A 16,809-nucleotide genomic window follows, 5' to 3' on the forward strand; every position below is an offset into this window, starting at 1 on the left:
GTTTAAAGCTATCCATAAATATCATTGACTTTTACTAAATTTATAAACATTATTGAAGAAGTTATAACAATTTCAATATATATATATATATATATATATATAATTACTTCTCTAATCTTGTTGCGTTTATCAGTTACTTTGAAGGATTTATTATATTAATATCTTCATATATTATATTAATAGATATAATTTAGTTATTTTAATCAACTTTTACATTTGCAACTTATAAAAATTTTAGTAAGCTTGCAAGCATTATTTGCTACAAGAAAAACAAAAAAATAAAATGAGAAATGACCCTGAGTTAATGTGTTATTATGCAAAATCAATTTTGATGCATAAACAAAAAGTAAATAAAAATGTTCTGCAATAATAAATAATCAACTTAGAAAATGTTACACTGAAGTCTTTAAAAAAATATGATATTTATTTTATGCACAGTATGATTTTAATTGTTGATTGGTTAGCTGATTTAGTAACTGCTAATTTGGCCTAAGTATAGTACAGAAATGCCAATCAGTTTTCATATTATGAATTCTGAAGATTGTCAGTTAGGTGAAAATATGCTTTTTGAATATTGTAGTTACTACCTAAACTAATACAAAGATAGATTTGTAAAATTACTCTTCAATCATTGAAAAAAAATCAACAATCTAAATATTTAAAAATTATTATGAAAAATCAAAGAACTTTTCCTCTAATCATGAGTCCAATTACATATATATATATTCTCCATGTGGAAGGTTATAACCTCTAGTTGTCCTGCCCCCTTCATTTCCCATTTTTATAAGGAAGCTCAAAAACTCTTATTTCACTGTTTTTGAGTAAAACTAACAGAATTAGAAATTTGCCTCTAGTTATTTCTTATAAGAGCTCATGACCACTAGATATGTCATCAGTGAATTTTTATCACTACTTCTCTCCATTTTTAAAGATATTACAAAATAAAATTTTGAGAGAGTGCTCTAGCCTCAAAAACTTTATTGGTTTTGCCTATTAATTTCTCCTCTACTGTCATAGTAGCCAGTAGCCATTCACAATACTTTATTATATACATAAAATTTAAAATACATTAACATTTTCTTAAATTGTAATGCTATATAGTTCATCAAAATTATTTGAAATGACTAAACTGTTACTATTATTATGAAGAGTGAAATGCTGGTTGTTGAAGGTTGCTAGTATTTTATAAATTTAATTAAAAGATTGAATTGTGACTAAATGAAGTCTGACAAAGCGATGAAAATTATTTGCATTTTATAACAAAAAAAAAAAAAAATGGTTGGATACAAGTTATGTTTAAAAATTAATTTCAGAAAATATATATATATATAAAAATGCTATTATACATGGCACAGAAATTGCTTTTATAACATATTGTTGAATGGCAACAGTCAAATATAAACAAATTACTCTACAAATATTTCAGACTTCATCGTACATTTTTAAAGCTGACCTTAATTCAATGCTTTGCTAATTAATGAGGCTACCAAACATTAGAAATTTTCTGTTTAAAGTTCACAAAAACTCTATTCAATCAGAAGACAGAAAATTTGAAAGAAATTAAGAAATAGACATCAAACAAAGTTTAATTGAGTCGAAATGGATACTGCTATGTCATACCTGTGGAAATTGAAAACTATATCTTCCAAAACTATTATCTCACAGAAATAGTTTTTGCTCTATCTTAAAACTCAAAATCACCTTTTTAATTACATCAGTTTTATTTCTATTCAATGGTTTCTTTATTTTTAATAAAAAAATTTAATGTAATACACAATTTGTAACTGCTAATTATTAATATTATGATGAAATTTTAGCGTGATTTTGTCAGTCTTAAAAGTAAGATTTTTTAAAAAATGCCTTCTTTGGTCATTACCAAAGTACGATTTTCACTTCCATTTTTATTTGATAGTGTATACACTTTTTAATTTGAGCACATTATAATTTGTTTTGATTCATTCAATTAAATTCTTGTTTTTAGTCATATCAAATAACAAAGTGAAATTAAAAATATATATGTATTCATTCTACAGTAATATTTAATAGCCTGAAAAGTCAATAATTTTGGCAAACAAGCTGGTCACTGTATGCAGGTAATGTCATAATAATCAGAAACAAAGTATCATAGCAACATAATTGACATCATTAAAAAAATAATGATAACTTTTGTATCATATTTTTTAGTAAAAATAAAACATGCTGTTGAAAGATTTTATGAAACAATCATATTGGTTTGATCTTCATTACAATAATAATAATAAAAAAATGTTGTTACAGATTGCATTTAAAAATTTGTTAAATTTAAAGGGATAAATCAAATAGCAATTAAATTAGTATCATTTTAAAGATATTCTTTTTAAATTTTAAGATGAGGTAAAATTCAGTGTTATGTGATTTTTTTAAAGCTGTTACAGGAAGAAAAAAAAAAGATATTTTGCTTAATTTTTATTAAATTACTTTAATTTATTTAATTTAATTTTAGCTTTATTTTTATTAATTAAATTTTGGAAAAAAATCACAAAAGATGGATTTGAATAAATGTGTTAAATTTGATAGATATATCTCTAACTATCTACTCAGCAGCATATCAGTTGTTAGACAAGAATACATGAATATGCTTTTATTAGGAACATAGATATTCTGCTTAAATTATTAAATTGAAATATTTGTTTCATAATCTTTTTTCACTACTATAACATTGTGATTATTTTGTTTCCTTTGTGTACAGGTTATCTCGATACATCTTCAAGTGAGCAGGCCCAGAGCTTCTCATCTTTCCATTTGACAAAATATACTGAAATTTATCAGGTACATTTTATAAGAAACAGACTTTACTGAATAATTCATCAATTTGTTAGAAACAGGTTTTGGTCAACACTGTTCTATAATGGTGTAATAATTATCTGCTTTTGAGCTGAAAATAGTAAAATCTGGTTCTGCTGCAAAGAGAATTAATAATGCATATTTGATTATTCATCACTGAAATTAAGATGTTTGGCATGAAAATTTGTGTACTCTCATCAAAAAGTAAATATATTCCCCTATTTATTTTAATTAAGATTGCATTGTGGCCTTATTTTACTGCTGAAATATCACCGTGTTAACATAATCAAAGAAGCAAATTTTATTTCTGAAAAGAAAACTTTATTTGAAGAAAATATTTCACTCAACACAAAAATAATGATTGGAAACATTAGTAAATAATGTTTTTGTTTAGTTATTGATTTCCTTAAGAATGTGGAATTTCCTCTCTCCTTGAAATATAACTTTGTTTACCTACATTCAGTTTATATATACATTATAGGTGGATTTATAACTAAGGAAAACTTTTTATCTTCAATATAAAATCATTAAAGAGAAAAATGTATTGCAATTTTCGAAACTTCCATCTCAGAATTTTGATGATGAAGTTAGTATGCCTTTCTAAATTTTTTTAAATAAGAATTATGCATATTTAACATAATAACTCACTCATTTCTTATATAAATGAAATTTGGTATGTGGTTTAATTACTGAAATTGTGCATGTTTCAATTTTAGATCCAATGAATCAATAGCAAACTTTCTAATAGACACCTTCAATTTTTGCCTTCCTCTCTACTACAAAGCAGAAAACACACATTTTGTAATATACAAAGAAGGACACTGCCACTGATTTTAAATAAATTCTGCATATAACAGATTAATAAACCTAATTAAAAAAACATACACACACAACCATTTTAAATGTTAGGAATAGGAAAAATATTTTTAATTATATGAATTATTAACCCATAATAGAAAAAAAATTACTGTAATTCGCTAAAAATGTTTGTTATTTTTGTATTGTATTGATTACTTTAAATCAGTTTAACCATTCTTTATAGATTTTCTTTTTTTATGAAATTTGATTATGTTTATCAAGTTCATGGTTAAATATTGAACCAAAGTATATAGTTACTAATTATTAGTTATTGATATATATATCGTTTTGTAAATGTTTGTTATCAAAATTTTTATTATGTATTATGTGATGCATTCCTTTAAGATCTCATGTAGCTTTGTAATCATGTAAGGGTATAGCAACTTTTCTTCTGTGATCTTATGTAAGAACCTTATATATTATGAGACTAGAACTATTATTTAATTACCATTTATAATGACTAAGAATTATTTCAAATGACCTCACACTTTCATTTTAAAAAATATGTAATGATATTTCCATCATAAAAATGAAAATGCTTTGAAAACTTGATATTTCCTTATTTTTTAGGAAGGAACAGAAGAAAAACTTTTGAATTATAAATTACTGCTACCTTCTGCTGACAGTCCATTTGCTTACATGTATAATACCGAGAAAGTTATTTGTATTTCTAGTAAGTTGTTTTTAAAAGGATTTTTTTCCTACTCCCTTCATTGTTATTTATATTGATTCTAAATTAAGATTAGTGGTATCAAGTTTTGCATGTACTATTGTCATTTTTTACAAAAGCATTTGGATTCGGTTAATTCAAATCTGACATTACTAGAATAAAAATTAAATCTATCCAAAAATATTTAAATAAAGAAAAACTTTGTATAAGATGCCATACAGCAAGAAAAAACAATTTTTAAACAAAAAATGGCAATAAATATTTTTTAAATAATTAATAATAAGTGCAGGATACAAAATCCTGCACTTACAAGCTGTCATGACAATAAATATTTTATGAAGTGAAAATATATAATTTTAGCAACAACAACAACAAAAAAGCATTATTTATGTATATAGTATTTCTAATCTCTATTAATCAGACAGTTTTTAAATAAACACACAAGAATGAGAATTATAATTTCAGATTTCTGTAAATGATTAACTTTTCTTTTATTCAAAACAAATTTACTTTTACAGTAGAATCTGTGATAGCAGACTATAATGAGATTCCACCATTTCTGAATAAGAGATTTTTAATTTCAGTCTTTTAAGATTATTGTGTGCAAAGCATCATAGTCATGTTTAATAATCTATTAACTACAAATAAAAAACTGTACAAAATTTTAAAAATTAAAAATATACAATATATTTTAAAACAAAATTAAATGACATTTGAAAATGAATGCTTCTTAGTGTGATTATAACTTACTTACAGAATTGTCATATGAAAAGAAATTCACTGTTTCACTTAAATTCACGTCATCACATTCCATAATGATATAGATGGATGTAGCTTGGTAAATCTCATTTAAATCTACAAAAATCCATATTCTACTTTTTTCCATGTAACTTTCTTAGTTTGCATGTTATTATTCCCTTTTCATCTTCCTCAGAACATAGCAGATTTCAGCACTTTCGTAATTAAATTTTATTATTTGTGATCAATTAATTTTTTTTTATATAATGAACTCTGCATTGTTCTTAATAAGAACTTTCTGCAAAAATGTGCTGCATTTTATTGTTCAATTTATCATGTTTTATTTCTTGATCTTCATATTTTATGAAGTTCAGCTTTTGATTCAAAGCTTGCGTCATCTCAGCTTTCTCCTTTCCAGTAAATGATTATTGATTTTGTTGTAATCAAGAGAATATGATATGACCAAAAGTGTACCAAACACATCCATCTCCTTTAATATTTTATTTTTATCTCATAGGATTAAATTTCAGATCTAAATAAATACCTTCAAGTATGTTGTAATTTTAGTATCACTGATTAATTGCATGAAAGATCTTTTGTAGACATAAATTTTGAATAATCTATGTTTTTATTCATTCTATAGTTGATTCACCTCAATCTGAATCTAGTGAAGTGGACTTTTCAGCTGCTGAAAATGTTGTTTTGGGATCAGGTGAGCCATTTTGATAATTATATATATATAATATATGATTTTGTAGTGAATCATGGTGCAGAGAATCAATTTGAAATTTTTATATAATATGTTGGAGGATGAAAGTCATGCAATGCTAAATTATGGTTGAGGATAATCTCAAAAACTGTATATGCAGAGCTTAAAAAGTTTAACGAAGGGTGTGAAAGCACCAGTAGATAGCCACCACCAACAAAACAGGAACAGACATCCAAAGATTATATGTATTGTACAGCGAGATTAGTGATTAACCCTCAAGATAAGGAATTGGGAAATCAGAAAATTTTGTCGATCTGGAAAAATCAGGGAAATTCGTAAAACACCTAAAAAACCGGGAAAATTTGTAAAAATATCTTTAAAAACAGGAAAATTGCCAATGAGAGCATTTTACGGCAAGCATGTGTGCGATTGACTATTTCACACTATCATTTCTGAACATCCAAAGCCTTATGTTGCCGAACTGATTATATCAACAGCAAACAAAGACATTCTTTCAAGGTAATGGCAACTTTTTTGGAATTTAATCATTAAAAAGAGTTATATACTGGTGAATATTGCTAACAGCTGAAACTTTCGAATAGATAGTTTTTCACTTTTCTCAAAGAAGAGGGAGTGAATTTGGCTCTCAACTCAAAACTTTCATGCTGGCCAGCTGACCAGGAAACCAGGAATTCCAAGACATCAAGAAAAGTCAAGAAAATTTGCTCTAAAACAGAATTTTTTTATAAATCTATAATTATTATCGAAAATGACTATTCGGTTCTTTTCCATAAGTACAATGAAATACCATTGTCAATTAACTAAAATCAGTTGTTTGCTCATAGTCAAAAACAGATGACATTCACATTTCTGTGCATGCACCAGGCTGGTGAATATTTATATTTAAATTTCTGAGGAATCGAAATTTTTGAGAATGTAGCATAATCAATACTTCTTGAGAAGCTCTTACTATTCTCAGGGACAGATCTCGAGCTCTAAACTAATTTGTTCATTCAGATTGTGCTAGCTCTTCTGTGTCTATTTACCAGTTTATTATTTTCTTTATTTTATATTCTATGCACTCATCTAAAAAATGTACTCATTTACCCTTCTTGCATTATTTTTAGTTTTATAATAATAATTTCATCGCATTATAATTCAATAATTCATCATTTTTGTATTGAGTTGCAATTTAAGCTAGGTTTAGCATTTACCAAAGCAATTTAGTTAAATTAGCATTTGGAACGTCAACAGGAAAAAAAGAAAAAAAAAAGTTAACCATCATAATTAATTTATTGCATATATTTATACAAATAGATAATACCCACCACTACAAAAATATTTCTGTTTATTTCCTTAATATTTTCCATTTTTTAACACTTTGTTTTGTTTTGTAATGCTTTCCATTTTTATTATATATTAATAAAAAAAAAAAACGTTTTTGTACTCTTATCATTAAGTTTTTGTTGTATAAGATAATAATCATTTTATATAAAAGTCCTTTAGCATTTTAAATATCACTGTATAAAAAATGTTCAAATTAATTTTTTTGACTGAAAGAAAAATTTAATCTGAAATAATTTAGTTGCTTTTGATTTCTTTTAAATCAGAAATTAAGCATTGCTTTTTAAGAATGAAATTACGCAATCAGAATTTTACTTTACCTCCACATTTTTATTATTATTATTTAATGTAAGAATTCTTAAATATCTGACTTCTCTATGAAAACAAAACACTTTTTTTTTTTTGTTTCATAGGTATAAAGATAAAATTTTGCAATCGAATTTTCATTCACTTTCTGATATATTTAGTTTACAGATTTTATACAGTTTTTATTTATTTATTCTCAATAGCAACACCTTGTTTCAATATTTTCTTTCAAGTTTCGGCTTGTCAGTAAATTCAATTTTTGATTCCATACCTGCTGTGCCACCTGGTAGTGAATTAGAGAAATATTTACAATCACATTTTATTTTAATTCAGTTTCAAATAATCAAAGATATTATGCTATAAAATCAAAAATCATTAAAAAAATTTTAACTTCTTTTTAGCTTAACAGATGAGTATTTTTAAAAACTTTCATGGCTTCTTTTTATCTTTAGGGTCATGTGATGGAATGCCCTTGTTTTTCACAAGAGATTTTGGAATTATCTCCTTCTTGCCTAACCAAAAACAGTTTGCCGATTCAAAGTAAGTTTAAAATCTTTTTATTTATTTTTAATATCTTTACTTTCATTGGAAGAACTTTTTTAAGCTAAATTTGAATTAGGATGTTGAGATTTATTTGATAATTAATGTGGCCACATAACTCTTTTCAGTTGAGAATTTTACATTATTACTACAGGAGGAATTTGATAATTTCATACTATATAAAGCACCACAAAAATTTAATTTATCCAACATTTTGATTATCTCCTACTTTTATGCAATCTAGAATTTTATTGGAGAATTTTTCTTCCCTTCTTTTTAATCATTCCAACATTCATTTATATATTTTGGAATTTTCTGGTCCCCTTATTCTTTTTCCTGTGATTCCTAAATTTCTGTTTTATAAATTTAGTTTTATTCTTCAAAAGCATTGAAATTGTATTGATCAATATCTTGACTTCTTTTGTGTTGTCTTATTTCTTTTTTTACTCTTTTTTTCAACTTCAACGCTAACTTTATTTTTAATTTTTTTTTATTTGGTGTCTTGAGATTTGTGAAGGAAAGAAACATGATGCATGTAACATTGAATGTTTTTTGTAAATACCTATAAACTGAATTGCTGAGAACTTTAGAAAATGCTTATTTGCCAACTTAATTAATTCTTAATTGCTAAACTGTGCTTTATCTCCAGCATCTGAAAAAAGAAAAAACTGGAGGTTTTAAGGATTAAGTAGGAAAAGACCAGAGTTGTAATCACCTTAATAAGATATCAGATATACACACTGAAAACTGCTAACCACTCATTTGGTGCCTGTTAGAATAAAGCAGATAGAATAGAAGAGTTATAGATTATTTAATCACTAAAAACATTTCCAAAGTGAGAATTTTTTTGCTTCTTTGGCTGAGCATTATTTTCAAATTCAAAAATTTAATTTAGCCAAATTCTTCTATGTTAATACTCAGTGAATCACTTTTAATGTTATAAATTCACTTAATATTATAGTAATCATTTAGTCCCTTATGTCAAATGCAATATTATTACCTCTACTTGCTGACTGCATGTAATTCTTTTTTATTATTAAAAATTTTGTAGGCTATGGCAAACTAATAAAAAAGAGCAATCAAATTTTTTTCTCTTGACATAAGATAACTTAGGTAAAGTTTTTGAAATTGATAAATTTGTCATGTATTTGTGTTTTTTCAAAGCTATTTTATTAAGTAACTCTACTTCATATCGGGTAAGGAAATCATAGAGTAGTACTCCATATAGGGTACTACTTCATGTGTGGGGTGGGGGGTATTCTGAAGTGGCAATATTCAAGCTATTAATACTCTCTTAAAATGAACATTTCAGACATAAAATGACTATTAAATCAGAATATATGTAATCTGTAAATAAAATACTTCTTATACAGTCATCATTATAAATATTCCAAATTCCACACATAGCTTGCATATCATGATTGCTCATTTACTATCTTTAATTTTCAAAAGATTTTTAAGAAAAATATATCTTTCCATTAAATAATGTAGTTTGATTTAAATAAAAATTGCTTTTGAGTTACTAAAAATGTGCCAATATATATCTGTTTAAAATTTTGATTTAAAAAATTATTAAAAATTGTTGGATACATTGCCGTTTAAAAGGATAATTATTTTAAAAAACAACATTAAAGTATGAATACAGCTATTAATAATATATATGTGTAGTATAGCTGTTGGTGACCATTCTATAATAGTTGAAGACCTTTTAAAACACTTATTTAACCTCACTTTTTTCCTGTCTATAAAGGAGTTTTGCAATTGATTTGCCAATCTCACCCTTATTTAAAATATTGTACACCTGTATGTTATGTATGATAAGGCTTCTTCAGAGCTTAATTATTAGTCTAATTAAATTTTGACTCCAGATAAATGATATGTGACATCATTTGATATCTATTTCCTGACAAATTCGGGAAATAAATATCAAAATTAAAAGGTATTTTTTTAAATACGGCCTTTTATTTAGAATTCTTATTAAATCATGTTTAAACTCTTTAATAGATTTGTTAATATCAAACCCCTGTTCAATAAAAATGAATTTTAAGGTTAACTGTGAATTTCTTTTTAATGTTACTAAATATTATTTGAAAAACAGACTTTCATTTAATATATTCATAGCTATTTTTATTAAATACACTGCCTTTTGAAATTTGAGACCCTGGGTACAGTTATGGAATAGAATCCCTAGTAAAAAAAAAGATTTTGCTTGGAAAGTATTATTTCTCAATAATGACAAATCTAGATATCAGTGAAGGAATCCTGGTTCCTATAAATGACAATTATTCATTTTCAGGATGCACATAAAAGCAGTTATGTTCAAACCCCTGTTCAAAATATTGTTTGCAGTAAAAATATTCTAAATGTTTAGTATATAATGAATAATTTTCCATATTGAAAATTGTTATTGTAATAATTTAGCACTTACTTTTGTATATAGTTGTATTATTTTTCTCTAAAGTGTTTTTTTTTTCCCCTTTCTTTTTGCTGCTTCTTTAATAATGAAGGATATAAATTTAGTTTTGTTTCATACTCTTATAACAATTTTTGACGTAGCTATGGAGAGTTAACTATGAAGCTTTGTTCACTGAACTTCAAGATGCTACTAATTACCAATAAATATAGTTAATGCTGAGCATACCATACTTACTTTAAGTGATATGTATTGATTTATTCTTTGTTACATTTTAAAAATTATTTCTAAATTGCTTTTAGGCTGCTGGCATCAGTGAAAGATGTGTCTATCAGAAAACCAGATGTAAGTTGTAATTTTTTTATTTCTTGAATATTGAAGCACTTTTATTATATGCTTTTAATTTGTAAAATTAATTAAAAAGGCTTCATTTTACCCCCTTGCAACTGGCATGTAATATTGTCATCATCGAGAAAATAAAGATGGCTTGGTTACAGAAAATAAAAGTATTTATTGGAAGGAACAATTTTGCTATATACCTGAAACTTCCTTTATTTTTTGACATAATCAGCTCCTACATTTAAACATTTATCATATCTGGATACAAGCTACAGAATTCCCATATTGTACTCTTTTATTGCCTATTTCATTAATCCAGGTGATCACAGCATTCTCTTCATATCACTTCTAAAACATTTGTTCCTCAGAAATTCTTTCAGCTTAGGGAAAAGATGGAAATTGCAAAAACAAAGTCCAAATAATAGGGTGAATATTCAAAGATTACTGTCAGAATTGACCAAGCAATTCTGTCTAAAAGCAGTGCATACCTGGCTTAATGAATTAGCAGCAGAAGATTATCACATAGATTCTAAAACTTGTGACCAGATACAACAGAAATTTAAATATAGGAGGTGATTATCTAGAAAAGTAAAGGAAGCTTCAGATATATATTGTTTTTTTATCCCCAATAAATATTTTTTATTATTTTGTATAAATGTCTTTATTTTATGGATAACCCACATGTTATGGATTGTTTTAAAAGTGTATTTATCAATCTTTTATATTTCATATCATATTTGTAATGATTTTATTTTTGGTTTTAGTCAGAAATAAATTCTCAACATTTTATTGGAATAAATATTTTTTATAGACCTTTAGTTAGATAAATACCTCAAAATTAAATAAATTTACAAATTGCGATTTAACATGAAAAAAAATCAAACAAGCAATTGTTTTAGAAGAAAAAAAATATCATCTAAAGATCTTCAATTATAACTATTAACTATTCTGCAAAGTTATTGAACATAAAAGTTGTGCTTATTAATTTTACTATTTTATATAATTTAACTTTTTACACTGACTTCCTGATGTACTAGTGTTTTGAATTTGTGAATTCTTCACTTGTGAATTCTCAATAAAAAACACTATTTTAACATTTTTAGTACTTAATTAATTTTGGCAAACTTTGTTTATATGAATGTGGCACCACTTAGTCAATTTGAAAAAAAAAATCATTTACAAGATTCCATAATATTTATAATTATTCATTACAAATTGGACTAACATGTATTAAATTTTTTAGTGTCTACTTTTTAGTATATTAATAAATATGTTTTTGTAAACATGTTTTCTGTCATTCATGAATATTAAATTGATTTTTAATTATTATAGCCCAGTGAGCTTCCTGATAGTCTCTCTGCCAAATTAAGGTTTGCCATGTGTTCTTACTGTTCCAGGAAACAACAAGAGCAGGTGAGTTATTTTCTTCTCCAATCTTTTTTTCAATTCATGTGAATTCACAATGCACTTATGGTCTAATTTTATGATATTACAAGCGTTATCCTTCTTTTAGTTTTAATTAGTTTTAAAGTCATTTCAACCTTTAATCGTTTTTTTAAAAAGTCTATCTAAAGTTTAATTAATATCTATTATTCATTTGAGGACTTTTTGTAATTTTTTAATTTAAAATTTTAATTCCTCTCTGTTAAAATATTTATATTGTTTTGTATTTCACTTGAATGTATAGATATTGAAATATATTTCTTATTAATTTACTAATAGTTCTCAGGGCAGATTGCCTATGGCATGATAAACGTTGCAAAATCAAAACTAAAAAAGTCTTAAATAAAAAAAGTTTATAATTCCTTTGATAATATCTCTTGGTGAACTATGGAGCATAAAAATCAAAATAAATAATTGAAAATGAAGATGCTCTGAAAAAAAGAGTGTGAGTCAATGAAATTAGAAAGATTTGATATAATCTTATAATTTGATATAAATTTAAAATAATAAGAAACACTAATGAATCAGTTACCCATTTAATTCACAATTTTAATTCCATATGAAAATCATCAATAGTTGCCTGCTTATTCCACTCTTGAGAGAAATTTAAAAAAAAAAAAAATGCTTCATTGCACAATGCATGTGGGAAAATTCATGCCAGAGTTAATTCCAAATTTAAAAGTTATAATTAGATATGAAGGTTTATGATCTCCAAATATGCTGTTAGTGATCATTTTCCCCTCACCTCTCTTCCATTTTTCAAAAAAGCCCCCAATAAAATACTTCACATTTTTAAGGTGAGGAGGAAGGAAGAGACTTCGACTGTGTTTGCATATGACATTGTACTAATTCTGAAATTCATTACATTATATCAATGTTCATGATCCTAAGATGCCTTATTAATGTTCTACTGTCTTTCTCTTAAATGAGATATATGGTATAAAATATTTTGCCATTTGCAGAACTAATGTTATTTTTATTCTTCAATATTACATTTGCAATTTGGTTACGATTTCAAAGTTCCTGTGCACAGAACTTTTATTGAAGCTAAATTCTGCAATTATATTATGTTGTGTTGTTGTTTCTAATGGCACTTGTCATAGACAAGCCCACTGACTTTAGAAGTCAGTGATTTTAAGCCAAGGGTGCATCTCTTGTTTTTTCAGTAACGCCATCTAGGACCAAGAGTGCGATTTAGCTACACACATGTCACAACCCTTTTTACAAGGTCTTCATTCATGCAGTTCATTCACTCATCCACAGATTGTAATTTAGACCTAAATCAGAAAACAATCACCCATGATCCAGTACTCCCAGTAGTATTACTCTTGACATGGTGGACTTTGTGACCACAACAGATTTATGCGTGTACCAGCCACCACACACACGAAGAGTCTTCGGCCGGTGGAGTTCGAACTCACAACCCAAGGGACGTGAATCCAACGCCCTACCAATCAGGCTATCCCGGCCCCAACAATTATATTATTGACGCATCTTGCCTTTAAATTCAATTTATAGTTGAAATTGCATTCATTAAACTCATTTTTCTCAAACAATCTAATTCAAAAGAAATTGTTCTCGACTTTTCATCGAGAGCAATGAGAAGGGAATGAATGAGAATTTCCTTCTCATTGCCGTCAATGAAAAGTTAGGGATTTCAACACAATTAGCAATTGAAACATTTAAACAATTCAAATTGGCAAGCTATTGCTGAATTGAATGGAAATTAGCAAATTCAGCAAGATTTCATATATACATAAACGTTTTTCACATATAATATTTCATGATTCTTTGTTCCCTAATTTAATCATTAAAGACATTTTGATTATTCTTACTATAAATAAGGCATGCAATTTGCAGTTAATTTTTCAAATAAAAAATTTGAAAATTTAAATGAATTAAAATATTAAATGTAGGAATTTTTTTGCAATTTAAAAAAAATTGGGAAAAAGGATTTATGTTTGAGATATAAAGCAAACTTCTTTAGAATGGCAAGAGTTTTATTTCAGTCATAAATATGCTTGCCACTTCTAGTTTGACTAGGAAGATCATTGTTAAGTATATTTACCAACACTATTTTCATATGAAAAAAAAAATTACAATTTGGTGGTTTTTATTTTATACAACCAATTTATGATAATGTACCCGTAAAAAAAATGGTATTGTCCTGGAATTATAGATTTATATAAAGTATTAATATGTTCTTTTTTTTTTTTTTTTTTTTTATTAAGTCTTTTCAAAGCAAATGATTAAAGATTATAATTTGGAATAGTAATATCTCTTTATGTCATGCAATTGGAAAAAACTCCTTAAAAACATGCTTGAAAACATTGAATTCTCATGTTGAAATTGTTCAAAAATAAGGATTTTCTATGTTTCATTACTCAATCAGTTTTAAATATTTCTATGCTAGAAAAAAAACTTTAATAAATTTGAACAATAAAGCTGGGAATTGCATAAAAATTTTGATTCTTTTTTCCCCATTACATTTATTGACTCAAACAACATGAAATATGGTTCTTTACATCATTAAACTACAAATATATAGTTATCTCTGACAGTTTAGAAATTTGTCACCAGACCTTGATTAGAGTGGACACAAATATATTAAAGCTGTCATTACTAAAAATCTGATTGCTTTTCTGAAATTTTGCACTAACGAAATTGTCCTTAAAAATTGTTTGTTATTATTGTTAAATCTCATTTATGGTGCTCTTTTTTTGCCAAGTTGCCAATAAGGATAGCTGATCATGTATACAATATTATTCATCCTCATGGCTGGCTGGTCGCTAGATATTGATTAGCTTTAAATTTAGATGAATCATTTAGATATAACCTTTTATCCATCATATTGCAAAATTGCGAATATTAAAGATGTGTTACTTTATCTTACATACACTCCACTCATTGCACCCATGAACCTTTTTAATGGTGACCAGTCCTGTGATATTATGGCATTATTAAAAATGTAAATGTGTGATTCATCTTTCTTGAAAATTCTGTGGTATTAAAACTTCGTTTTTTTATACATCTTATAACTACACAAATATTCAACAAATCTTTTCTATCTTCTAGCATCTCAGGCGACCAGCTGGTCTACCATGAAAATTGGTTATATTTGTCTTTGGATAAGTTGTTTAGATATAACATGTTTCAACCAAATTGTTTGATACTAAAATCATGTTGTTGTTGTTTTTTAAATTTATTTGTTTATCTTACTTTTATTCTATTTACTGTGTACATAAAACCTTTCTAATGGAGACAGTTCTATAACCTCTAGAAAGAGCTATTAAAAGAGCTATTAAAAACTTAATATCTGGTTCATCTATCTGCTAAATTCTGCAATATTGTAGCTTCACCTTTTTTTCCTCTCTTGTAAGCTATCCAGATACAGATATTAAATCGAAATTCTCTTCCTTGACTTTCATCAGTGGACAGAAATCCCATGATAAATATATTTAATAAAAAGTGAAAATGGTTTGAATTTCAGAGCAATAGTGTAATTTATTGTTAGAAATTAGGCAAAAGAAAAAATGATGTCAAAATTCAGCAAAAATTTCCATGTTTCTTAAATTAATATCATTAAAAAGACAATTTGTTGTATATTAAAACAATGTAAAATTAATTTTTATATTGTAATATTTTTGTAAATTATCAGGGGGAAATATCGAAATTCAGCTTTATTTTGTATTAATTAAAATTCTAGTTCAGATTTCAAAAAAAAATTTTTTTTAATCACTTTTAGGTGCACAATTCTAAGGTATTCTTTTCTAAATTTTGTGGTTGTAGATCAAACAGTCTGGCCTGTATAGTGCCAACAATTATATATATATTCATCTTTATCAGTAGTATAGATTGTAAAATAGTTATTGTGAACCATCTTGATTTTTTATTTTGATGAAACAACACCATAAGCTAGATTCCAACCAAATTTGTCTCATCTTTATTAAAATATTTGCAGAACATGCATTTTCATTTTTATCTTCAATACATTTAATTAACCTAGTTTCTAATTTGCAGGAAAAATGTGAAAAATTAGTAAATGAGATATTAGATGCCAAATCTCAAGATGTTGAAACTCTGGATGATGCTGTCATCAATCTTAGTCTTCAAATAATTGATGATTATCCTGCATCTGATCCCAGATGGTGTGAATCTCTTCCAACAGGTAAACCTATATAAATAATATTGGAAATCTTAAGTATGGAAATTGAGATACAAATTATTGAGCGGATTAGTTCTCAAATGTCATTGCATAAAAGTGTTTTGTGACAATTAAATAACTATTTAATTATGGCCTTAGTATGGCCATTACTATTCAATGAAAATTTGATAGATATTATGAATATCCTTTTTAATGTAATAAAAGTTGCCTACCTTGCATATACTATATCTGTATCAGGTTAAATATGATTCTGTATACATTAATGGCCTTATATTGAAGTATCTCCTGCTTGGTATTAACAGAAATATTATGCAAACATCATGGAATGCTCTCTATAAAATAACTGTTCAAGCTCATTGGAGACATTCTCTCTCTTTATCTATCTATCTCTATGGCCAAAAAGTGTTCAGAAAAGATTGTTTCAAGATATTGTAATCTCACTAATTCTTTTTATGTTTTCC

General features: G+C 26.3%; 1 protein-coding gene across 1 annotated transcript in view; it reads left to right on the forward strand.

The window, feature by feature from the left end:
• Positions 1 to 16,809, forward strand: part of LOC129969572 (nuclear pore complex protein Nup133-like) — an 83,534-nt gene that overhangs the window by 29,818 nt on the left and 36,907 nt on the right. The window contains exons 11-17 of the mRNA XM_056084203.1: positions 2,729 to 2,808; positions 4,252 to 4,354; positions 5,733 to 5,801; positions 7,901 to 7,988; positions 10,704 to 10,746; positions 12,073 to 12,153; positions 16,204 to 16,351. Coding sequence (XP_055940178.1) covers positions 2,729 to 2,808; positions 4,252 to 4,354; positions 5,733 to 5,801; positions 7,901 to 7,988; positions 10,704 to 10,746; positions 12,073 to 12,153; positions 16,204 to 16,351 — 612 coding nt within the window. The remainder of the gene's footprint in view (positions 1 to 2,728; positions 2,809 to 4,251; positions 4,355 to 5,732; positions 5,802 to 7,900; positions 7,989 to 10,703; positions 10,747 to 12,072; positions 12,154 to 16,203; positions 16,352 to 16,809) is intronic.

Source organism: Argiope bruennichi, chromosome 5 (genome assembly GCF_947563725.1).
Source record: "Argiope bruennichi chromosome 5, qqArgBrue1.1, whole genome shotgun sequence".
Taxonomy (NCBI): domain Eukaryota; kingdom Metazoa; phylum Arthropoda; class Arachnida; order Araneae; family Araneidae; genus Argiope; species Argiope bruennichi.